We start from the raw sequence: 24,565 nt of genomic DNA on the forward strand, positions 1-24,565 counted from the left end.
ACCTAAACTCCACAGTCTTCTCACCTGAGAGCCGCCATCTAGATCCATACCAGCAGACCTCTACTCTTGCCTGGCCGCGTTGGAGTGAGGAGCAATCCTGTCTAGCAAACCTCTAGGACGTCAGGGACTTTGCAAGATGCGCTAGCCGAGCCCACCCTACCCTCCAAGCCCAGGCTTCAAGCACTCTCCCCAGAAGGAGATGTCGCGACGAGGATCCACGTCAGTGAGGTCGTTTTTGTAGAGGCTCCAGTAAATGCAGTTTGGGATAGTTGAGCCAAGGGGGTCTGGTTCGGAAACTTGGGGTTCAGCCTCACAAACGGGGGGTCGACTGCTTTGGAAGAAGCTGAACCAGTTAGGAGGCGGGCAGGCAACAACAGCAGAATGGACCTCGTTCAACAGATGCCTGGGGGATGGGGAGCCTTGAGGAGGGGGCCCAAGGGGGAGCGTACCCCGCCTCCCGGCACCCCGGCCCCGTAGTACAGCTTTAAAACTCTGCGAAGTTTGTCATAGGACAGCCTCACCACGCATGCGCATAGGCAAAGTTGACTTTTCTCCCCCCCCACCCCCCTTTGCCTCTCCAGCCGCGTTTGGTTCTGCAACTTTAAAAATATTTTTTTTTCGCTGAGAACACCAAGGGAAAGAGGAGTCTGGAGAGAGGGAGGGCGAAAGTGAGGGAGCTGGTCAGAAGGACCGGGGGGTGGGGGGGGCACGCGGTCCCCACGCTGGGGCAGTTAGTCTGTGGGGCACCGCAGCGCGTGGAAAGTTGCTGCAGGCTCCGAGGAACGCCTCCGCCGTCCGGAGTCCGGATTGTGCGGCTGTTGCTTCGCTAGCTCCTTCCGCGGCCTCCTCTGGGCCCCACGACCGCCCCTCGGACCCCGGCCGCGACCGAGGAGGTGGGCAGCCTCGGCCGCCATGGAACTCTGGAGTTGAGTCGCCACCGCGGAGCTCCGCGCCCTCCGTCTTCTCCCTCTGTTCGCCCTGGAAAGGCAGGGGGTGGAAAGAAGAAGGTTAACCCGAAGGAAGAAAGAAAGAAAGGAAGAAGGGGACCAGAAGGGGGAAGCCAACGTTCCCCCACGGGCTAGCTGTCCATCAACGGCTCAAGCCACCAAGTGGCAGAAAGTTCAGGGCTGCCTTGAACCCATTTTCTTTGCGCCTGGTATTTGCCAGACTCTAAAATGAAACGACAAAATTTGGCGCTGACTCTTGCAGCTTTGATGGCGACTTGGGCGATTTCAGCGGCATCTCCCAGAGAAAAAACCATGCGTGCCTGATTGTTCTGTAGCCCCATAGCTGCTGCTGCTGCTGCTGCTGCTGCTGCTGCTGCTGCTGCTGCTGCTGCTGCGTGTGTCTGTGTGTGCGAGCGTGTCTCTGTGTCTGCGTGTGTGTGTGTCTGTGCGCGCGTGTCTCTCTCTGCGTGTGTGTGTGTGTGTGTGTGTGTGTGTGTGTGTTTGGATGTGTGTCTGTGTGTACACAGACGTCCACTAGCTAAGTCAGCTGCAGGAGCAGCCCCTGGATGCAGACGTTTCGGTCACAGACCCGGAGAGGAGGAGCTGACAATCAGGAGGCGTGAGCCGCCAGAAGTCTGCAGAATTCGTGGTGTGAATGAACTGGGGGCATCTTGGGCATAGGGATTGCCCCCCCTTCCCCGCCTCGGGCCACCGTTGAGTAGTTGGGCATTTTTTTTCACCTTCTTGTGAAGAATTTTTTTTATTATTTGTTGTAAAGTCTTTTGCACAATCACGCCCACATTTGGGGTTGGAAAGCCCTAATTACCGCCGTCGCTGATGGACGTTAGAGAGGGAGCGCCTCGCCGCGGAACAGTCGCCTGCGCGCCCTCGTCGGACCCGCGGCTCCTACACTGTGTCCCCGCTCGGCCCTGCGCTTGCTGCTCGCCCGCGCGCGCCGGCGCCCTCTCGGTTCTTGGGCACATTTCCACGCTATACCAGCCCCGCAGCCCGAGCCCGGGTGCCAGTGCTCGCTTCCGCTCCGGGTCGCTGCGCCCACCCGACGCGCCCAGGAGGACTCCGCAGTCCTGCTTTGAATCGTCCCCCCAGGCTTAACCCCGACGCTTCGCTTGGATTCCTCGGCCCCCTTCGCTGGGGTGGCGACTTCCTCTCCGCGCCCCCTCCCCCTCGCCATGAAGGTAAGTGTTCTGTGCGCACGGACGCTCCCTACTTTTTTTTTTCTTTTCAAAGTTAACTGAACTCTTTCAATCTATCCTTATCCCCTCGGTTTCTCCAACTGCCTAGAGAAAGCTACACTCCGGTGTCGCTGGCAGGGACTCCGATCTTTTTGTCCCTTACCCTGGGGACACTGACTCTGCGTCCTTGGAGACTTTTCGCACAGGCTATTCTTCAAACCTGTTCAACTATGGAGAAGAGTGAAGGCAGGAAAGATAGTTCAGGTCACCGACGGCATTTCTTTTTACCCTCGAGAACCCGGAGTGTAGTTTTACTATGTGTATTTCGGCAACAGGATAATGATTCGATTCATCAAGTATATATCAAACGCCCATTTCCCCGGCACGCGGAGATTGTGTGGATGGAGAGCTGAGGCCGGACGAGGACTGGGTTAGGAGAAACGGCGAGACTAGGGAAACTAGGGGCCACCTACCCTGGAGCAATGCACTCCCCACCCCCAACCTCCGATCAGGGCCCAGTCCCCAGCTCTCCAGGTCGAGTAACCCGAGCGTTCCAGGCCCTTGTGCCTTTAAGAGTGCCTGGCGGGGGGCCAGAGCGCACCCCGCGCGGGGAGCGGGGTCGCGTTATTAGCTTTATTAGCGGCCTCTGGGTGAGCTCAGGCCCTTTACTGCAGCATTGGGGGCGGGGAGTAGTGGTCCTAGTGGCTTTAATCCTACCCCCTGAGCGGAGTCAGCCTAGTGCTTTAGAGACTCAAGGGCCTCTGCGTTGCGAGAGCGGGCGGGGGTTAGTTTGTGAATTCGTGTTTGTTTTAATTGTCAGTTGCATGTTAAAGCCGAGTCACACACTCTGAGGGTCACCCAGAGTTCACTTTTACAAAAAAGTTAACGTTTCATCTTGGAATATAACTAGCAATTTTCCAAGCAACTTTTCTTCGGGTTGCCCTCCACGTCTCGATAACAATTTCCACTTATACTTCGTATCTCTCGTTTCCAGCTTTCTAGTAGGGAGTAAGACGAAAATCGGAACGAAGCTGTTTCCTAAAAGCAAACAACCTTCTTTCTTCAAAGGGTTTAAACCCTAGTGCTTCTAAGGCCCTGTTTTACCCTCCATGCCCTGTCTGAGTCACAGCTCTGTGGTCGTACTTTAAATGGACAATTCGCTCTGGGGAAATAACTTGGGCCCGACAATGAGGACGCACCTCCTCAGCCTCCGCTGTCTTGACGATATTAGCACACCTAGCCAGATTTGGTTTCAAGACATTTTCCATCAGACGAGGCTTTTTTTTTTCCCTGGGGGCGGTGGGGGTGTGTGGAGGAGACAATGTCGTAAGTACTCAGCGACTGGGGAATGGCGGAAAGTAGGGTATAGGTGGACGCGTTGGGACCCTTGCTCTGCTTTGGGGGCTTGGGGAGCTGGAGATCAGTCTTTGCCAAGCCGGCTTTAGTCTTCTTGGCGGTTCGATCCGAGATCCTGGGAAGGAGGCCCAGCCTAAGACTCAGGTCTTCCCTTTCAGAGCGCTCCTGTGCACAAGGGGCAAGCTACGTGCCGGCAAAACTGAGCTTTAACACGGCCCTTCTAACCGGCCGCGCGGTGCCGGCTGCCCCCTGTTGGCCATCTGGAAGTAAGGCCCCTCTGAGTTTCAGTCCTACTTGCACCCCTGGCGACAACTCTGCTCCACTCTCCCACCAAGACCTTTCTCTGCCAGGGGGACAATCTGTGTTGCCCTGAGCTTCGAATAGAAAAGGGCCTTTGGTATAACCCACCAGAGGCCTTGGGCAATTTGGACGAAGGATTTCGACCCTTTCTAAGTCAGTGGTGAGGGGGTGTCACAGTAGAAGGCCTCGGGTGTGTCCCCTAATTGTCTCACCAATTCTTTCTGTGGTCCTGGATTCTCGTGGCGTTCCCCTCTCTCAGCCTCTCCTTCTTCATCTATTAAACACAAAAACGAAAACAGCGATTTCGTCTTCCTTTATGAATTTCGTCTGTAAAAAAAATCCCCTGTAAAGATTGGGGACTGAACTGATTTTTAAATTCTTATTCTCATCGGGGGTACACAACTCAGTTTTAGACAGTTTTAGACTCTGTGCTGAGTTAGGTGAGGTAATTGTGTGTGGGCCCTGGAGAGCCCTGGCGTGCATCCCTGAGGCTTAGGAAAAGGAGAAGTTTATCTCCTGGACTGTTACCATTCTTCGACCTCCTGGCGATTCTGGGTCACTCCCGGAACTTTTCAGGTTTCTCGCCCTGACTGCAGCAGCCGACAACCTCCAGCTTACCTCACTGGCTATTTCTGCCTTCTGCATGTGTCTTAGCTACACGTATTCATGGAGTGGGACAGTTACAGCTCAGCTTGGCCCAGGCCGAAGAGAGGGGGAGCAACGCTTCCTTTGCCTACTCCCCCCTTAAGCAGACACCCTACTGGTCATTTCTTCAAGGTCTTCTCTTTGCCGTTCTTGAAGCCGGAGAACCAAGTTTGTGCCAGCTACCGAGTTTCCCTCCCTCAAGTTTCTCCATCGGTCTTCTTGGTTCAGAGAAAGTGCAGACTGGAGAACATTGTTCAATTTCCATCTCTTCAAGAACTGAGATCTGGGAGTTTCCCATCTTCCTTTTCGCCACCGGGAGCCTGGGTCACTCTCTTCTTCCGCTTAGTTGGCATCTCTGATCATTTCCACTCCCAGACATGGGCCCTAAATGTAGAGTCTAGCAGAGGGAAATGACCGAACTGCTGTGAAGTAGGTGCATTTCCCGGTACCTCCGGAACCCCTGACCCTCAAAAGAGACTCTGTGCCTAGCCTGTCTGGTGTTCGCCTTAAGGAACGACCTATTTTTGCACTTGGCAGCTGAACACTTTTGCGTGTGTCCTGTAGGTATCTCAACCAAGGAAATGTCTTTTCCCACCAACTTTCTTCTTCCTCGGGTTGGCGCCTTAGCGCAGCACTATTCCCTGGCACCTTTCATCTCGTCCACCCTGAAGGCTTTGGGGATTCCTTTCTGAGGAAGCCGCATCATCCAGATTCAGCTGCTTTGGCTTCAAGACCCGCAAACAACGCTTTTTCTTCACTTCACCCACCCCTGTGCTGCACCTCTTAAAAGCCTGCACCCTCTACTGTCCGTCCGGCAAGGACAGATGCTCCAGTTTCACAGTCTGCTTTCCCGAGCCTCTATTGGAAAACATTTGGCTCATTCTCTGGATAATTTTGACCAGAACTTTTGTTTTAACCCTGTTGCGGCAGTCTCCCGAAAGTTCTCCTTCCACGCCGTCTTCTTCGCTTTGGATCTCTCCTAAACTCACCCGGTCGGGTGTTTTACACTCTAGAGTGGTGGTGCTCGTTAGTGAGTTCGCTGTGAGTTCCTTGAATCGCACAGATTTGTGGGACTGCAACAGACTGGAGAGGAAAGAAAACCGAGGTGTTTCCAGGCAAGTGCAAGGGGTCCAAGGCAGATGCTGCTCTCCGGGGCTCTCAGGTCGATCTCCTTGGGACACCCCTAATTTGTAACCGAGGAGACCCGAGTTGAGTAAACCCGGTGGCTCCACTCACTGTTGGCCCGGGTTCTGGGAACTGGTGGATTTGCCCCGGGAGCGTCGGGCCGGGATAGGGTTCGGTTTGTGTGGTTTCGGCTCTAACAAAGAGATTCCCTGTAATCCGCCGAATCTGTTATCAATTTCTCCACCACCCGCGCCCCGCCCCGCGCGCCCCGCCCGCTGTGAAGCTCCAAAAGTTAGAGACCCGCCGCGATTTGAGAGCTGGAGCCCTTCGCAACGTGTTTGTCTGTGCATACGTGTGTGTAAGTGTGCACGAGGGTGTGTATGTGTGTGTGTGTGTGTGTGCGCGCGCGCGCGCGCACACACACACACACACACACACACTAGTGCATGGTTTTAGCCTCCACTGGGGACTCTAGCCATTGCAGTCTGGGCCGCGCGCAAAGAAAGACCCTGAAGCCCACCCCTCCCCTGGAGGAAACTTGACACTTCAGGCGGGGGTAGGGAAGGAGACTGAACCTTCTTTCTCTTAGACTGGAGGAAACTCCAGATTCCCATTCTCTCCGGGATGCGTCCTCAGCTTTGCGGTGCTTTGGGGACGGCCGAGCCTAGGCTCAGAGCGCTGGTTAGCTGGCACTGGCAAGCACACGAGCTCCTCTACCAGGAGCTCAGAGGTGTCCAAGCCAAAGGGGTGGCTCGAAAAAGAAAGCTACTGCTCGCTCCAGGGCCCCTTAGCGTTTCTACTGCCTACAGGGTCCCCTCCATTCCTTTCACGGAGCTGGTCTCGGCAAGGCCTTCGCCTGGAAGAGGTTCACCTTTCTTGCCTTTCCAAAAGAAGGGGCTCCCTCGGGGCTTCGGGCATCACAGAGTTATACTTATCAGAGACCGTAAAGGGGAACGTTGGAAACCTGCTCCTCCTACCCACACTCTTCTCTCTCCGCCGCCGCCTGCAGGTGGAAAAATCACCAGTGGGAGCAGACTGGGAACTCTCTACTCCCGAATATCTTCAGGGAAGAAACTTCGCCCGGTTCCCTGCGCCCCGGATGCCAGGGGCAGTGCTGATGCTTGGGAGCTGGCTCCGCTTGGGGATCTGTCGCCTCGGCCTGTTTGCAACCTTTTGGAACTGAATGAACTGAGCCTGACTTGGGCCAGGAGGGCTAGACTGGAGGCAGGGTGGCAGTGTACTTCAAGACACAGGCCCGCAGTGGTGCGATGAAAACATGGGGACAACACCAAGAGAAACAACAGGCTCTCCGTGGTTTTCGCCCCGCCCCCCAGCCGCTGCTGGACGTGGGGGCCAGAGGGAGAGTAAAAAGTCAGAATAATGGGGTCCAAGGGAAGGGAAGGGTAGGGCAAAGACCCTCTCCTAAAAGAACTGAAGCCGGATACTTCTTTCTACCGAGACCTACACCTCCTCTTAGACAGAAAGGAGGCCGCTGGCAGGAGAGGGCAGGCTTTCCGGGTTCCCTGGGGTGGGAGAGCTGACCTTCTTCCCATTCATTATCCCTTACCCCCAACTTCATCTACTCCCCGCCCCAAACTGGCTGAAGCAGATCCTAAAGGAAATCCAGGCTGCTCTTCCCCATCTGGAAGTGGCTTTCCCAAAATCGGCCCCGTAAACTGATTATAAAACATACGATGTTAATTCGGAGCTGCATTTCCCAACTGGGCACTCGCGCGCCGCGCTGGTCCCTGGGGCCTCGCCCCCACCCCCTGCCCTTCCCTCCCGCGTCCTGCCCCCACCCCCACCCCCGCGCCGGCCACCCCGCCTCCTCGGCAGCCTCCGGCAGTGCGCTCCACTCGCCTTCGCGCTCCTCTCGCCCATGGAATTAATTCTGGCTCCACTTGTTGCTCCGGCCCAGGTCCGGGAGAGGACGAGGGTGGCGGCGGGTTCCCGAGTGAATTTTCTAGGAGAGACCGAGCGCAGCGGGAAGCTAGGGAGGAACGTAGGGGTGCGGGACTGGAAGTCGCAGGAAGCCTGGTACCCGGGCTTTGACTCAACAGCACTGAGACATGTTTGTAATCGTTGGCGTGCCCCGCGCGCAGGATCCTAGCGAAATAAGATTTCCTGGTGAGGTTGCGTGGGTGGATTAATTTGGAAAAAAGAAACTGCCTATATCTCGCCATCAGAAACCTCACGGAGGAGAAGCGCAGTCAATCAACAGTAAACTTAAGAGACCTCGGATGTTTCCGTCGTTTAAACTTGTATGCTTGAAAATTATCTGAAGGCAATAAACATCTGCTCCTTTCTTCCCTCTCCAGAAGCCCATTGGAATATTAAGCCCAGGAGTGGCTTTGGGGACCGCTGGAGGTGCCATGTCTTCCAAGTTCTTCCTAATGGCTTTGGCCACATTTTTCTCCTTCGCCCAGGTTGTAATAGAAGCTAATTCTTGGTGGTAAGTTGGTTCCGTGTGCCTACTCTTCCTTTGCACTGTGGTATAGCGTTGGAAGCTGGAAAGCGAGCATGGGTACACTCATTTAATATAGGTGGGTATATGTTCTATGGGCTTTTAAAATTTGAATTCTCTTGTAACCCGCTCGTTTTGTAAATCATACACTCAGTTCCACAGGGAAACCCGAATATATAAATCTCAGCCTCTTTCTTTCTATGAGGCCCTTGTTGAGACCTGGGCTTGCAGGAACAACGTGTACTGAGAGGGAAATACTCTTCTTTAATAATTCTAAGTCTGTCAATACAGTTTACTCTTGCCACCACCCCCCCCCCCCAGGTAAAATAAAGATGAATTTCCCTTTTATTTTTCTGTCGCTTGAGATTATTAACCCACAGTATCTGAAGCAACAGAGTCCTAGAAGACATCTAACCCCCAAATAGAGAGTATTTGCACTTGAAATTTGATCAAAAGGAGGTGAACTTGAAATAGGCAAAAGTTCCTAAATGGGGGCTTCTCTCTGGACTTCAGTGCATCTAGGGGATTGTGTGTGGTGGCAGCATTCTAGATCGTTTCTCCCTGGTAACGGAGTAGCATTTTCTTTTTCCTGACTGTCAAATGTGACTTCTGGTCACTGAATTTCCTAGCTTGGATCCTTCACATTCACTGAAGAATCCCCTTTAATGCATCTGAAAACATGGGGACTTTTCTTCAGTCTGTATAGATATCAGCATCTGTACTTTCATGCCTTCGAAGGTATTGCTATCTTCCACCTAATTTTCCCTACTTTTGATATTCCTGAGTTTTCCGAGGAGGATCCATCTACTGTGTAGGCCTGGAGTCATTTTCTCTAAAGCTATGTCTGGTCTCTGAAAATCTCCACTTTCCCCTCTTTCCCAGTGAATCTCAGAAATACTGGATCAGGTATGTGGTGATTGCAGAAGAAGGCAATGAAAACACTGACTGAGGGAGCCAGATGGCTGGGTGGGGACAGCACAATACCTCTGTTTTCTGCAGTTTAAACAGAGGAGTTCTATGAAGCCCTCCTCATACTTTGTCATGCGGACAAACAGGAGAGAAAAGGCATCTGTTTGCTTCAAGCCTTGTATGGCTGACATGCTTTCGGGGAGGAGGGAGCTACCTCTGGAGTTCACGTAAATCTTGAATGAACATCTCCCCCTCCCCTTTGCAGGTCCCTAGGTATGAATAACCCTGTTCAGATGTCAGAAGTATACATCATAGGAGCACAGCCTCTCTGCAGCCAACTGGCGGGACTTTCTCAAGGACAGAAGAAACTCTGCCACTTGTATCAGGACCACATGCAGTACATTGGAGAAGGCGCGAAGACGGGCATCAAAGAGTGCCAGTACCAGTTCCGGCATCGGAGATGGAACTGCAGCACAGTGGACAACACTTCTGTCTTTGGCAGGGTGATGCAAATAGGTAGGACAGCTTTTGCGATGCCCATCGACTTTGTCTGCACGGGGGTGGGGGGTGGGGTGGGGGGGTTTATGTTTGCTTGACTGCTTGATGAACTGTCCTCTTTACAGCCTGGGTGATGGCTTGGGGAACTGTGTCATTTCCCAGAATGGTACTAATTCTGATCCTCACTTCTGTTTGTAGTTTCTAACTCCTTGAACCAGATCAGGAGGGGGACACCTCAGATCCCATCATTCCCTGTGACAGTTCCTTTTTGTAAAATGCATTTTATTTAGGGTACAAGCAGAGTACTTGCTTTGATTGATCCAACATAGATGGGGCAAAGCTGAGCCATTCAAAGCCTTTTAAATCTAAGAACCCTTCCGGTGCTTATAAGTTTCTTCAGCCACAATCCAAATGGCCCAAGCTGTCATCTTTCAGAATGCTGGCAATGCCGGCAGTAAGGTTTTAATTTTCCTAATATAGACATTTCCTGAGGCTACAGAGATATATAAAGTTAAAAGCTTTATTTTTAGTTCCAGAAAGAATTTTAATAAGAAGTGATACAATTTGTGTGTGTGTGTGATTTTTGACAACGGGCAAAAAAAAAAAAATACACGCTTAGGCTTTCAACCTAGAAACTCTGAAGTAACAATTTTAAGTGTTTTTGCATACAGCTTGAGTTTTAATTTTCAAATATGTTGTTGAGTTTATTGTTCCATTCAGGGGGAGATAGCATTTAAATTGGACCAAAAGAAAAAAAAAAAAAGGAAAACTCAGTTTGCCTGTGGTTTTCTGTAGTAGTCTAGGATCCTACTTGACAGATGGGCCATGTGTGTTTTCTAGTGTGAATATTTTAGGTCTCTTTAGTTTTATGCAAACAAGCCCTTATAATTAATATCACTGCAGTGACTCCAAAACTAAGAAGCAATTTATCAAGGCAATTAACTGTTTATACTGACTGGAGAGAAAGAGTTGGCTTAATATCCATCACAGATGGATAAAATACTTTTGAAAGAAAACCCTAAAAAAGTGCATTCATTGAGAACAAAAAAGAGTTGTCAGTGGATGCTTGAGCCAAGGGACTTCATAAACTAAAATAACGCAGGATTGGAAACCATTCCACTAATCCAGTGGGGGAACAGCCTGCAGCCCCAGCCTGCAAGGTTCACGGGGCTTTGTCCTTTCTGTCAATGATTAAAATGTGCTAATGTATATCCTGGGGTCAGACTGGAGTAGCAAAGCCTAGGTTGCCAGCAATGGTCCTGAGATATAGACTGTTTTAAGGTCACCAAATGGGGAGATGGTAGGGACTTACTTTTGCTTTCTGAAGCTTCAAGAGAGAAGTTAAAACCTCCTTGTAAATTCTATCTAAACAGCAAGTGTTGTTGGGTGTTCCCTTTATAAGCACCTCTGTTGCCTTTAAAACCACCATATTCTCACAGGGACAGAAGTTAGAAAAAGCCACAGGAAGGTGGCAGTCACAAGGGCTTTAACCGTGAACTCACTTGAACACCCTCCTCGCCCTCCTCATCCTTGACATAAGGCCGTTCTAGGCAAGAGTGTACCAGATAAGCTGAGTGAATCTAAGTACTGCTGAAAGATTCAATTTAGATGTGGTCCAAGATTCAACATGCTTGTGTCCCCCAGGCCTGAGCAGAGCTCCAACTCCAAATGCCCACGTTTCATTGTCTCTTTTAAGTCCCCTCTTTGGTCCTTGGCTGTGTGGTACTCTCTGGTAGGGAATGGATGGTGGGGCTTGTGTAAGTTCCACCCTCTCAAAGCCTGGTGAGGTGAGAGTGACCGGTGCTGTGGGTGGGTCATCTGATGCTCCAGGAAGCACAGGGTGCATCCTCACTGGCCAGAGGTTTCCAAGTACCTGGCTGTCCTAGAGCGCACAGCCACCTGGCACCTTAGGTTTGACTCCCACCTGAGCACCCCACCCCCCAATCTTGGAAAGAAGGGAAGGAGAGTGGGGAAATTTTAATGAGTTTTCTGGGTGAGAAGGAACAGAGACTGAATTTTTCCTAGCTCAGCCTTTGCTTGAAGCCAATGAGCTTTGGGACCTTTGGTGCCCAAGGTGTGCCCAAGTTACTCCAAAACTCCCAGGATCTCAGAGACGTAGAGAGTAACACTTGTCTGTGAGACTCTGACCCCGGTGAGTGGCCAGTGTCTGGGAAGCTGCTGCTGCCACCTCTGACCCCTTCCTTTCCAGGATCATTTTTCCAAGGTGCCAGTTGCCCTGGAGGCACAGTCACCTCCTGAAGGCCCCAGCTTCATTTTGGAGGCATTCTCATTTTTCACCGCGTTCCCCTCTCCGACCAGCCTTTGTTTCTCTTCTGCCTTTGTTTCTATACTGTGAAAAGATTTCAGGAAGGCACCATTTTTAAGGGACGTGGGGAGCCAAGTCAGCCTCGATTTCATGCAGAGGGAAAGTAACCAAATGAGCAGCCATGGGGAGACACACAGGCCGCCCCCTAGCCAAGCAGCGCTCTTCAAACTGCTGTTTCTCCATAGTCAACAATTAGCTTACAGACTCCTACCAGGTTTTGTATTCTGGATGAAGATCGAAATGATTGAGCTAGACCTATGGGGGGAAAAGCTGTGTGTGATTTGTGTTTTGTATAAAAGCCTCAAAGGGCAGTGTCTCATCCCCTCTGTCCTCAGAGGACCATTTTATCTCCTCTTCCTCTACCCATAAGAGTTTTATTCCACAGCCCTCCCCTGCTCAGGTCACAACACTCTCTGTATTATCAGTGTTAATCTTCAAATAACTCCGACAATCTGTCTGCTCAACTTCTTATTCCCACTCCCCCAACGTATGTGCTCTGCCGTGCCCTAATGTGAGCTAGACAGATGGAAAGCCCCACTGGAACTTTCTGGTTGGATCTTCCTGCCAACCACTAGTGCGCTCCTCCAGTTACCCATTTGTTAAATGCAGGAGGGAAGTCTGTATGACTTGAAGCCTCAGTACTTCACAAATGGCCCCAGGAGCTGTGTGACAGAACTATTCCTGGAGAGGGCAGGCAGGAGAGTGAGCAGGACCATCTCTTTGGGGCTGGCTGAGTTTGGCTGAGATCTGCTGTCTTTGTTCTGCTTCTGCTTCATAAAGATTGCTTGCAGGCTTTCTGACCGTCTGAGAAACCCAGTCTGGTACAGGGGGTTTTAGCATCAGAAGGGACCTTTATTTCATGGGCATCCATTTCAATATCCTTATGTTACAGTTGATTTTGAAAGTGAGGAGCACCAGTCTTTCTTCTACAAGCAAGCCGACTGGCAGGATGTTAACCCTTTCTCTTTCACAGTGCAGCTGTTTACCAAATTACTTTAGAAACTTCTCTGTATGTAAGTAGAGCTCAGACTGGTGCCTGTGGCTAGGGCTCCCAAGAGTGCTTTACAGGGAGATGATCTTTACATGTCCCCGACACACCTTGAGTCTGTTCCCCTCTCTGTAGTCTTCTCACTGCTTCAGGCGGGCAAAAGCCATGAGTAGGAGAGTCCAGTGGTGCAGACGTGGAACCAAGATGAACCAGGAACTGCTTTCTGGATTATTCTCACGTAGCTGGGGGGTGGTGATGGAGGCCGCACACACCTTTAATCCCAGCAGGCAGATCTTTGAGTTCAAGGCCAGTGTGGTCTACAGAGTGAGATCCAGGACAGCCAGGGCTACACAGAGAAGCCATGTCTTGAGAAACCAAATCAAACCAAACCAAACCAAGCAAAAAAAAAAAAAAAAAAAAAAACCAACCAAACAACGACAAAAAAGCTTAACTGCTCCTTCTCGAATGAGAGCATTTCAGGGCAGGTTTAGAAGTGGGCAGAGTGGTGAAGAGTGGAGAGCTCATGGAGTCCCATAGCAGGGAAGAGATTACAGCTACAGAGAGAGGGCATCAGGCGTTGCCTGGCTGTGAGGATGGGGACCTGAGATGCACCCAGGCTTCTAAGCCTAGCAAATTCTGTTCTGTTCAACATGAAAATAATGTCAACATTAGAACAAGGGTAAAAAAGAGTCTAGCCCAGTTCTGAGCTTTCCTTCAATGACTTCTTTCATATGCAATTTTGGAAATAAGATATTTTGAATATCTTCAAACTGAAGGGGGAAGGGGTGGTTAATGAAAAATCAAGCCAGCAGTGTTGGGGTCTTGCCTAGGCTCTAAAAACATTCCAGCAGATGTAGGTATCCTTGTCTCCTTTGTTATTGGTTGCTGTTGTGTGTGACTGGATCCATCCTCCTGAGCTGGCCTCAAGGTGGGCTGGGGCCTGGGTGAACATTTGGAGTGGGGCTCAGTATGGGCTGTCAGCCTTAGGTTTGTCTCTGCCTGTTCACTTCAGTAGCCACTGAGGCATGTTGGGGGTGCTCTCTCCTTTACCAAATAATCCAGGATTTTCTGTGTTAGGGCTTCCCCAGGTGTTGCTGTCTAGTTTTTTTTTTTTTTTTTCTGCCCTCAGTGGGCCTGAGAACTGTTTCCTCCTTTGTTTTGAAGAGCGGTTTCCCCAGCACCACAAAGTCTGGGGACCCCTACTTCTTCAAGGATTGGTGTTATGTCGGGGCTCAACTTTCTCCAGCCTGCCCAGGCCAGTGTGTTAGGGGCCTTAGTGGCCGCCCGCCATCTCTCCCTTCTTCCCAGCAAGATCTGTGCTTCTGTGTGGGGCAGGCAATCTAGTGACTCCTCATCCTTAACCGCAGGCAGCCGAGAGACAGCCTTCACGTACGCGGTGAGCGCTGCTGGAGTGGTAAATGCCATGAGCCGAGCATGTCGGGAAGGCGAGCTGTCTACCTGTGGTTGCAGCCGCGCAGCACGCCCCAAGGACTTACCTCGGGACTGGCTGTGGGGCGGTTGCGGGGACAACATCGACTATGGCTACCGCTTCGCCAAGGAATTCGTGGACGCACGAGAAAGGGAACGAATCCACGCCAAGGGCTCCTATGAGAGCGCACGCATCCTCATGAACTTGCACAACAATGAAGCAGGTCGCAGGGTGAGTGCCATGATCCCCCTGACACTACCAACCCCCACTAGCATTTATCCCCACACCCATCCCACCCTCCCTCCACACACACAGGAGCTGGGCCGGGCCCTCTTGTCACAGTAGCTCAGTTCAGGTCTCTTGGGATACTCATACCTTGGGGTTTCTGCGTATGCTTGGGATCCTCCCATCTTTCAATGCCTAGGTCTGCTTTGCTCACCTCAGGCCTTTTCTTCTCATCTCTGTTCTTTTTTCTTTTCTTTCCCTTTTCTCTTCTCCCTCTTCCTTCCCTTCTTTTCTTTCTCCTTGCTCCCCTTTCCTTCCCTCCTTTCTCTCTCTCTCTCTCTCTCTCTCTCTCTCTCCCTCCCTCCCTCCCTTCCTTCTCTCTTTCCTGGTTTTTCTTTTTCTCTTTTAAAATGATTTATTTATTTTATGTATGTCAGATCCCATTTCAGATGGTTGCGAGACACCATGTGGTTGCTGGGAATTGAACTCAGGACCTCTGGAAGAGCAGTCAGTGCTCTTAACCGCTGAGCCATCTCTCCAGTCCCCTCTTTCCTGGTTTTTCAAGTCAGGGTTTCTCTGTGTAGTCCTGGCTATCCTGGAACTCACTCTGCAGACCTGGCTGGCCTTGGACTCAGAGATTCACCTGCCTCTGCCTCCTCAATGAGTGCTGGGATTAAAGTTTTGTTTTTCCTTAAGGTGCACATTCTGGAAAGCCCCCCCTCCTTTTCCCAACCCCCGGGGGATTGAATGATCCATAAATGGACTCTGGAGATCCAGCTGCTTTCTGAGAAGTGTGTTGTGAATCTTTTTAGCTGGTCCCCACCAATGGGTCGTAGTGGTCACCATTTGAGGCTGGGTTTCAGTTTGGAAACAGCATGGAGCAAGGCCGCATTCTAGCTTGGACACTTTCTTTTTCCCTGCCTGTCTCCTGGCATTATGCAGCAGACCTGATGGGCTGAGAGTTTTTCCAAAGGGCCCTTTTTAGGGAAAGGACAGACATTTTAGCAGTTTGGCATTTCTTAAGTCTGACCAGCAGGCCAATCCAGGGTGGCTCTGGAGAGAAGAGAAACTGACAGTCTGTCCCCCAGCCTTCCTGAGCCTCCTGGTTCCCCCCTTTTGCCTTCCCCTGGTGGGGATATGAAAAGCTACTCCAAGATATTTTAAAAGACCCTTTTTTCCCCTGCGGTTAAACACATGGCACTTTATGGCCGCTTTAAAATGAGGGGGTGACAATGTTTCTTAACTTTGGCAGCATTGAAAACCAGGGTCATTAGCTTTTCACAGAACTCAAGGTAGGTGCCAGGAACTTTCTGGTCAGAGATTTCACTCTTCTGTATTTTGGGGTGAGGAAAAAGGAAGATAATCACAGAGTAGACCATAGAGGACTGGAAGGAGCCTCTGACCCCACACCCTCGTCTCACAGATGGGGAAACTGAGGCCGACCACTTACCCGCTGCGTAGGCTATGTGAGAAAAGCAGTGGATCTGTTACAAGCCTCAGTTAACTTATTTTAAACGGATGCATCAGTGCTCAGGGCTGAAACGCCAGGGAGTGGCCACTGGGGATGCTAACTTAAAATCAGATCCTGGGTGTCCACATTAGCACACCTCACCGCAGTGGTTGTGGTAGTTGTAGTCATTGTGAAGACTGAGTGAGGTCAGATATTAGTGCCACACCATAAGGAATCTGACTGACAACAATGCTTCCTTTGGTTCAATCTCAGATTTTAGCTACAGTCAGCCAGCAGTCGGTGCTTGATAAATGCTATGCTAATTATTAAACACTGCAGAATACTAGGACCTAGGGAAGCCACAGATCATGGAGATAATTCCATCTAACTTCCTCTCAGAGTGACTGTCAAACATCTGAGGGTGTCAATGAGATTTTGTTTATGTTTCCCTGAGGGGACAGGTAGTTGCCTCAGAGAAAGTACAGCATGTACCTGGCTCAGGCTCTGCACCTTAGGGACTGCTCCTCTCTCTAGGTTGTCACAGTCGTAAGCCCTCATGGAATTGCAGGGGAGGGGGTCCAGCTCCATTCTCTGAAAACCCCTAAGGGCACACTTTCAGGATCCCACTCTCCTGACATCTTCCCTTCTGTGTAGGATCCAACTGGCACATCCGACCAGAAATGTTCCCAGCCATGCCTGGAACTTCCTTATCTCTTCTTTCCTATAGAGAAATCCTGAACGTCTTGTCTATTGTTAGGAGAGGGTCAAGCCTTTCCCAGTGTCCAGAGGGACCCTCAGAGAAGTTGAAAAGTGACTTTGCTATTTTTGTTGCCCTTGATTTTGTAATGTGCCACGTCTGGTTTTGTTCTATCATGGGAATGATGGGCCAAAGGAAGGATCTTATTCAGTAAGAGGCACAGAAACCACCTCTTCTCTAAAGTGGGGGTTGGGTACCTTACAAAATTGAACACTATGTACAAGAGATCATATTAACACTTTTTAGGGCATTAGCTTTTGGTTTTCCTTAAAAAGGGGGAGCAAAGGTTAAATATATTTGCAAAACCTTCCTCAGTCTGAAAGTCTTTATGGCAAGTACTGTGGGGCCCCATTAAAAGAAAGTCCTTATAATTCCTTAGAGGAGGGAGGTAATTGTTTGGGCAGAAGCAGCTCTGGGTTCTGGACAGGCCCTGGCCAGCACTACTATACCATGATGACTCTGGAAGCTTGCTGGCATGAGGAACTGTGGGCAGTCAGGATTATAAATAGACCACCACCACCTCCCAGACTGCTGGGCACAGTGCTGTGAGGCCAGACCTCTGAGTGCTCCTCCTGGGAGGCCTGAGGTGACTGGGCAAAAACCCAGGGCCATGGCCCCATCACCCTGGAGAAAGACCAGGTTTACTGAATGGATTTGGAGTACCAAGTGCTTCCTTGGTTCCTTCAGTTTTATCCTCCTAACTTTGTAGGAAGTTGATGCCATCTGAAGGTGCCAAACAGGTTTAGAAAGGGGCATCCAGTTACCTAAGTTCAAGGGCAGAGTCAGACATCCTATGTCCATGGCTTTGAAGTGGTCCTTGAGACCTAGGGTAGGACAGGACAGAGTAAGGACTGAAGAGGGCGTAGCAGTGGGCATAACTGATATCCAGACCTGGTTGTGTGACCTGTGTGAGCCTCTTTGCTATGCCACTGTGTTATCTGTTTCTGTACATGTCACAAAGCTGCTGCCATGATTGGATGAGGTCACAGGTGTCAGAGCAGGTCCTGACGGTCCCGACAGTCCCGACAGCAGAAATAACACAGTAATACAGTAGAATGGGTGAACATCGAAACCAAGATCCCACTGGGGATAGACTCCTTCCTGACTTAGCCCACTGAACATGGGCTTGGTGTCCTACCGTCTGGGTTCAAATCCTGGCACTCCCCACTGGCCAGTGGTTGAGCAGGAGCTCATCCCTTTAGGTCTCCATTCCCTTCTCTGTGAAGAGAAGGATAATAGCACATCCCTCGGAGGCTTGGATGTGGGTGTGCATTCAGATAGGAGAGGCAAGAAATGCAGTTCTCATTGTACTGATAACATTTCCCTCCCACCAAACTGGAGGCCACAGGGGTGTTTTATTTTTTTTCCTATTCCCATTTGAATGTGATAGATGTGGATAGAATAGTAAAAAAAACTAAGGAGTTTCAGAGTTTCAAAGAAGGCAATGCAATATTTCTAGTGGTGAGGAATGAAGAAATAAATAACAAAGCCCTTGATTCAGCCTAGGGACATGGCTGCCTCTACAAAGTGTTCACTAGGCTCATGCCAGCATCTCAGCTCCTCTGGGGATCAGTACAGTAACCTTCCCCTTTTCCTCCTACAGACAGTATACAACCTGGCAGATGTAGCCTGTAAGTGCCATGGAGTGTCTGGCTCCTGTAGCCTCAAGACATGCTGGCTGCAGCTGGCGGACTTCCGCAAGGTGGGCGATGCCCTCAAGGAGAAGTATGACAGCGCAGCGGCCATGAGGTTGAACAGCCGGGGCAAGCTGGTACAGGTCAACAGCCGCTTCAACTCCCCAACCACGCAGGACCTGGTCTACATCGACCCAAGTCCGGACTACTGTGTGCGCAACGAGAGCACTGGCTCACTGGGCACGCAGGGACGCCTGTGCAACAAGACCTCAGAGGGGATGGACGGCTGCGAGCTCATGTGCTGTGGGCGTGGCTATGACCAGTTTAAGACGGTGCAGACCGAACGCTGCCATTGCAAGTTTCACTGGTGCTGCTATGTCAAGTGTAAAAAGTGCACGGAGATTGTGGATCAGTTCGTGTGCAAATAGTGGTGTGCCCGCCCATCATCCAGTCCCACTCCCAGGACCCACATATTTATAGAAAGTACAGTGCTTCTGGTTCTTTTTATTTCTCCCCCAAGAATTGCAGCTGGAACCATGTTTTTTTTTTTTCTTCCTTCTGTTACCATCTAAGAACTCTGTGGTTTATTATTAATATTATAATTAATGTTTGGCAATAGTGGGGGAAACTAAGAAAAATATTTATTTTGAGGATCTTTGCAAAGTTAGTACGAAACTTCTTTCTTCTGATGCTACAGGATAAAGGGGAAATAACACGTATTCGAACTTAGCTGTGCAGTTGGGGTTCACATCTAGAAGGCATAAGAACTATTTTCTTCTCAAACAGAGTCCTATGAGATGGGTGGTATCCTGGTGAAAGAGGTGGTACAGACCCATGAGTGACTCAGTCCCAGTGACCAAATGAATTGCAGGTGCTCTGGTATAAGACAAATCACCTTAAATATAGATATATTAAATATACATATATGCCAAAATACAGAATACGAGACACTCTGTGTTTTTTTCTATTTTTAGAACGATCTTTTAGAAGGTACAAGCTAGACTTTCACATCCTCATAAGCAGGCATGTCAGGTATGTTGCTATAGCCCATCTACAGATACTCTGTTTATGGATGTGCCTTTTTCTAACAGTCCTTGAAATTTGGGGAGCTGGTGGGCTGGGGGAGGGAAGTCCCCAGAAATTAGAAAGCTTGAAATTTTCTACACTGAGGCCATAACCTTATGGCCGACTGATTCTGAATACCAGACTTTATGTCCATGAAGGGATTTTGGCTAAAAAAATAATAATCTTGTTTTGAAAGCCGTCTTATTTTCTTAAAAATGAAAACGTACCCAGGAGTCCCATTTGCAAACCCCCTACACAGGCAGCAAGAAAATCCCAGGTAGTTGAAGGGCAGACCGCCTCTGTGAGGAGTTGGTGGCAGCCATCTTCTTACACGACCCAAAGCCCTCTCTGGACTCTGCTGGCCATACTTCCAAATGGCCACTCTGGTGGATGCTCATTGCCAGCAGGGCAGAAATTGTATAGGAGGAGCAATGCTCAAAACCAGCTACTTAGGGATTGTTCTCTATGGCTTTTCTTTGGAGGGACGGTGACTTGATGTGTTTTGCCGATATCACTTGGCCCAAGGAGTCCACAGAAGTGCTTCCGGCTGTTTGGTTGTTATACTCCTGTGTTTAGACTTTCCTTTTGTGTTTTTCCTATTATCCTGCAGGTGTACCCTAAAACTGTTCCTAGTGTACTTGAACAGTTGCATTTATAATGGGGGGGATATGGTTTAATGGTGCCTGATATCTCAGTTTTTTTGTATATAACATATATATAAATATACATATATAAATATAGATATAATTATATCTCAGTGCAATCTGGGATTTAGATTTACAGTTTGCTCTGGGCTAGCTTTCTGCCTGGAGTGTTGTGCTCCATTGCAGTCCAGTTGGGATTTCTCTTTTTCTAAAGCTTTTGAGTCTTGATATTGGCCTGTCTGTGACTCTACCATGAATACCAGGAAGCAAGCTAAGACTTTGAAGAAGCGCTCAGGGCTCACGTCCTGAATGTATGTTGGTTAGAAAGTGGACTTTCTACTTCCTGCCCACTGCCAGCCAGTTCTCCACCCTCTCTTTGGTGTTCTTCGTGGGGAGGACACTGTGGTTTGTCACAGCCCTAGACTTTGAAAGGCTCCCAGAACCCAGGAGTACCAGCCTGCTCTCTATTTGCTCAACTCCTTTCCCAGGGAGGACATGTGACTGTCCTGTCTGACAGGATGGATCTGGGTTCCCCACGCAAACCAGTTCACCACATAGATAGCTAGTCTAAACAGTGTTTTAAAATAAGGGCACCTCTGTTTCAAAAATGACATCTGCTGTGTTGTTTTCAAGGCCTGATACTCTTTTTTTCCAAGGTTTGAAAAGATGTATGTATCCGTTCATGGGCTTGGTAGCCTTCTGGTCACCTCAGTCCTGTGGCTCTTAACTTATTGCCCCAAAATATTAATTCCCCCTCAGCTACAGTAAATTGCAAGCAAAAGATCTTGAAATAAAAAAAAAGCACTAATTTAGTTTAAAATGTCACTTTTTGGTTTTTATTCTACAAAAGCCATGAAGTTCATTCTCTCTCTCTCTCTCTCTCTCTCTCTCTCTCTCTCTCTCTTTCTCTTTCTCTCTCTCTTATTTGTTAAATCAGATTATGTTCATTTTTTTACTGATTCATGTTTATGAGCAGAGTGGAGTTTAACAATCCTAGCTTTAAAAAAATCTATTTAATGTAAGATATTCTACGCTTCATTCAGATATTTTGTATATCCCCTATGGCCTTTATTCTGTACTTTTAATGTACATATTTCTGTCTTGTGTGATTTGTATATTTCACTGGTTTAAAAAAAAAATCGAAAGGCTTCCGCCCATGGAAGATAGAATATAAAATAAAATGTTCCTTGTATATGGGTAAGAGGTTTCAGTTGTCCTTCAGCAATTCATGTAGAGAAATAGTTTTAGTTGAAGCCACAAGAGACAGCTAGGGCAGCTATGTGTTCGAAAAACAGAAGAGCGGATTTTTTTTTTCTTTCTTACCCAAACCGGACTGTTAGGAAACCTCAATAGAGCTCTATATGTGTTGGAACAAAAGTGGAATTCTCTTCTCCTATAGATGTTCCTTCAGAGCGAGAGAAAGCAGTAAGTCAAGCAGATGGCGAAAAGCTGGCCACAGGATTACTCACATTCTTTTGACATTATGCATGCGACTTAATTGTTTTAGAGTGTGTTTCTATTGTAGCATCCCAGAGATGAACCGAAAAGGCTCATGCTCTCATCCATGAGCAGCTCTTCGGCTTATACATATACATGCATAGACATGTGTGTGAGATGCATGTGTGCACACATGTCTGTATGTATCCTTGGTTTGCCACTACTACTGTTGTGCCTCTCTATTCGGGTTGACCAGGAGTCTTGTGGAGCATCTCCGCATCTAATTTGAAGGCAGTCTTTATGGGAAGAAAGCAAGGGTCGGCAGAGGACAGGAACTAAAGATTCCTTGTGTGCCCTGCTTTCTGGAAATGTAGACCAGAATCTGGCCAGGACTGTAGATTGATACATTAGCTGGCCCTTTGCCTGCACGCTCCCCACTTCCCCCCTTTTCTTTCTGGATAACCTTGTAACATATTGAAACCTTTAAAGGAAACCAAGAATGCATTATTACACACACACACACACACACACACACACACACACACACACACACACACACTCTCACACACAAATAGGGTAGACCAACATATAGAGTGTTTAAAATAGCATTTCTGGGCAAATTCAAACTCTTGTGGCTCCGGGACACACATCTGTTTCCGTTTTTCTTCAGTTGTATATTGACCAGTGTTCTTTATTGCTAAAACATATACTCGGTGTAGCAATGTCAGCATCTTTTTTCTTCCCATCCTGGAGAGCATTCAAGACCTTCCCAGTACAGGAACATCAATGAAGCATTTATACACAGGCAGTGGCATGCAGAACCACATCCAAAACGGTCAGTGTTGGCCTCCAGGGCAAGGCTATCCTGCTCCAGTCCTGTTTCTTTGTGCTCTTGACCTTCCCGGGCTGCCACTTCCTAGGTCAACAGCTGCCTGCCCCCACTCTCCCACCCCAGCCTCCAAGGATTTCCCCAACAGCCAGTTCCAACGTGTCTTTTTCTGCAACCTTATTCAAGCCACTGGAACCTTCAGATCGAGCCCAAGAGCAGGATGACACAACATGTGGACAAGAGCTGTATTAACTTGATCACTAGTATTAACTAGTATTAAGTAGTATTAACGTGGTCACCAGTGAAAGGCACTTGCAACAACTGTTCAGTCTGAAATATAGGTAGAGAGTGGGGATGGCAAAGTTGCTTGTAACTTCTGGTACATGTTTAATGCACACAGGCATGGAGGCACAGCTCTAAGGCACTGCACTGTTACTGTAAAGCATACTTTAAAAATATTTATTGTCTTAAAGAGCATTTTCTAATCTTCCCTCTCTCGGTGGAGCGGTGAACAAGATGCCATGTCATGAAGGTTTAAGATGATTTTATTTTTTATTGCAGAAACATTTAGAGACCTAAGAATTTAAACTTATAAAAGGGATCTTCTAAGTTGCCTGTTAATGTGGAATTTACACTTAAATCTGATGATTGGATGATGTTTTACGTTAGGGAAATACCTTGTTATCAAACTTCATAAAGCAGATGTAATTAAAGGTTCAATGTGAGCCAATCTAGAAGGTTGCATAGTGTGTGCAAAGAAAGGAGAGACATCTTAGACCAATTTTTATACAGTTTTCATTTTGCTGAGCTAGAAAGGAGATAAAGATTATTTATTTTTGTTCGTATCTTGTACTTTTCTATTAAAATCATTTTATGGAATCCAGCATGCTCCTGTGTGTGTATTTAGGAGAGAGGGGCCAAATTCATCTGAATCTAAGGTGCGCTCAGAAAATGGAATAGGACTTCCAGATTTAAAAAAAAAAAAGGCACTAACATTTCTGTCATGAGAAATCATTTTGAAGAGATAATGTTCGAACCTCAAGGATGTCTTTTGTAGATTAATGGCTGGTCTTTCATTGCCCTCCAATTAACTGTGACTTTTCTTCTTTGCTTCGCTGTGGCTGAAATGTAAGTTTTACGCTAAGTAATTCTCCCCTGTAGACATTTAGAGGGGAGCGAAGGGATTACCATAAAACTCCAGGGTCAGGGGGAAAAAAAAGTGAGCCAGAGAGCGAAAGAGAGAGAAGTAGCGTGTTTGAGAGGAAGATCAGACAGAATCAACTGGAAGTTCTGCCGGTTGCTTACTGAATGACACGGAGGCTGTCACGAGCTTCTTAACGTGGGGTTCTTCCATCCCAGGACCACTGGAATTTCAGGCTGGGTGACTCCCCAGAGTAAATCTACCCTGTGCTGCTTTACCAATGCCCCTGGCCTCCACCTACTCCATGTCCCAGGCCACCTCCCAGTGACTGAAGTATTAGACAGTGGCCTGGAGAAGAACCTCACTCCCAATGGGAAAATGTGGGGCTGAGATTCTGAGTGCTTGGGGGACCTCTGTACAGCAGTACAGAGGTGTACTGCTGCCTGTGTGTGGGTGCAAGAATGGGACAAGCCCTTGTAGATGTAGACAGACACCAGGGATCCAGCAAGCTGACTTCCTCACCAAGAACAGGTATGGGGCTGACAGGTGGGGCTCAGATTCTAACACTGAAGTTTGATTTGCCGCCTGGAGAAGCTGAGGAAAGGCTCTGTGACACCGAACCCCCCTGAATTTAAAATGGGAGAGCACAAGTTTACTTAGCTCCTAGAGTTGTCGTGCAGGAAAACCCACACAAGCAGGATTCTATTACAGACTCCTAGCACAACAAATGTTGCCTGGGAGGGGAGTAGGTAGGGATAGGGACTGTCTAAGCCTGAGGCTTCTTCTGAGATGTAATGTTAATACTTGCCCCCTCTGGGGAGTGGCCTTTCTCCTTGCTAGACTGCAGCCGTGGCTCCTAACTCTATCCTGATTTCAGTGCCTCCTGATTTGTTTTGTTTAACCTGCATAGGATTTTTGAAGTATGCAAATTGGAGGTGGACTTAAAAGAGACAGTTTCACACTAAAATTTGGGTTTCTGGCTTGAAAGCCAGGAAGGATGGGGGCTGGGCACTCGTATAGCAGGTCCAAGCAGCTTTCATTCCTGTGACCAGTCTGTCTCATCCATGACCCTTTGCTTTTTGTTTGTTTTGTTTTGAACGGTGTACTCCCCTTCCCACAACCCCCTCTGCCCCCTCCTCAGGGGCTCTTTGCCTCAGCACGGTGACATTTTTGGTTTCTCTTAGGAGGGTTTCTCTTGGACAT

At 48.9% G+C, this 24,565-nt stretch overlaps 1 protein-coding gene across 3 annotated transcripts; it reads left to right on the top strand.

Moving 5' to 3' along the window:
• Positions 1–539: 539 nt before the first annotated feature.
• On the top strand, positions 540–23,100 carry Wnt5a (Wnt family member 5A). Of its 3 annotated transcripts, XM_063275692.1 has the most exons (6): positions 540–2,143; positions 6,576–7,484; positions 7,885–8,018; positions 9,205–9,455; positions 14,119–14,411; positions 18,216–23,100. In XM_063275692.1, exons 2-6 carry the CDS (start codon positions 7,446–7,448, stop codon positions 18,672–18,674), a joined length of 1,176 nt encoding a protein of 391 aa, XP_063131762.1. In that variant the 5' UTR covers positions 540–2,143; positions 6,576–7,445; the 3' UTR covers positions 18,675–23,100.
• Positions 23,101–24,565: the final 1,465 nt, after the last annotated feature.

This window comes from Rattus norvegicus, chromosome 16 (genome assembly GCF_036323735.1).
Source record: "Rattus norvegicus strain BN/NHsdMcwi chromosome 16, GRCr8, whole genome shotgun sequence".
In the NCBI taxonomy this organism is placed as follows: Eukaryota; Metazoa; Chordata; class Mammalia; order Rodentia; family Muridae; genus Rattus; species Rattus norvegicus.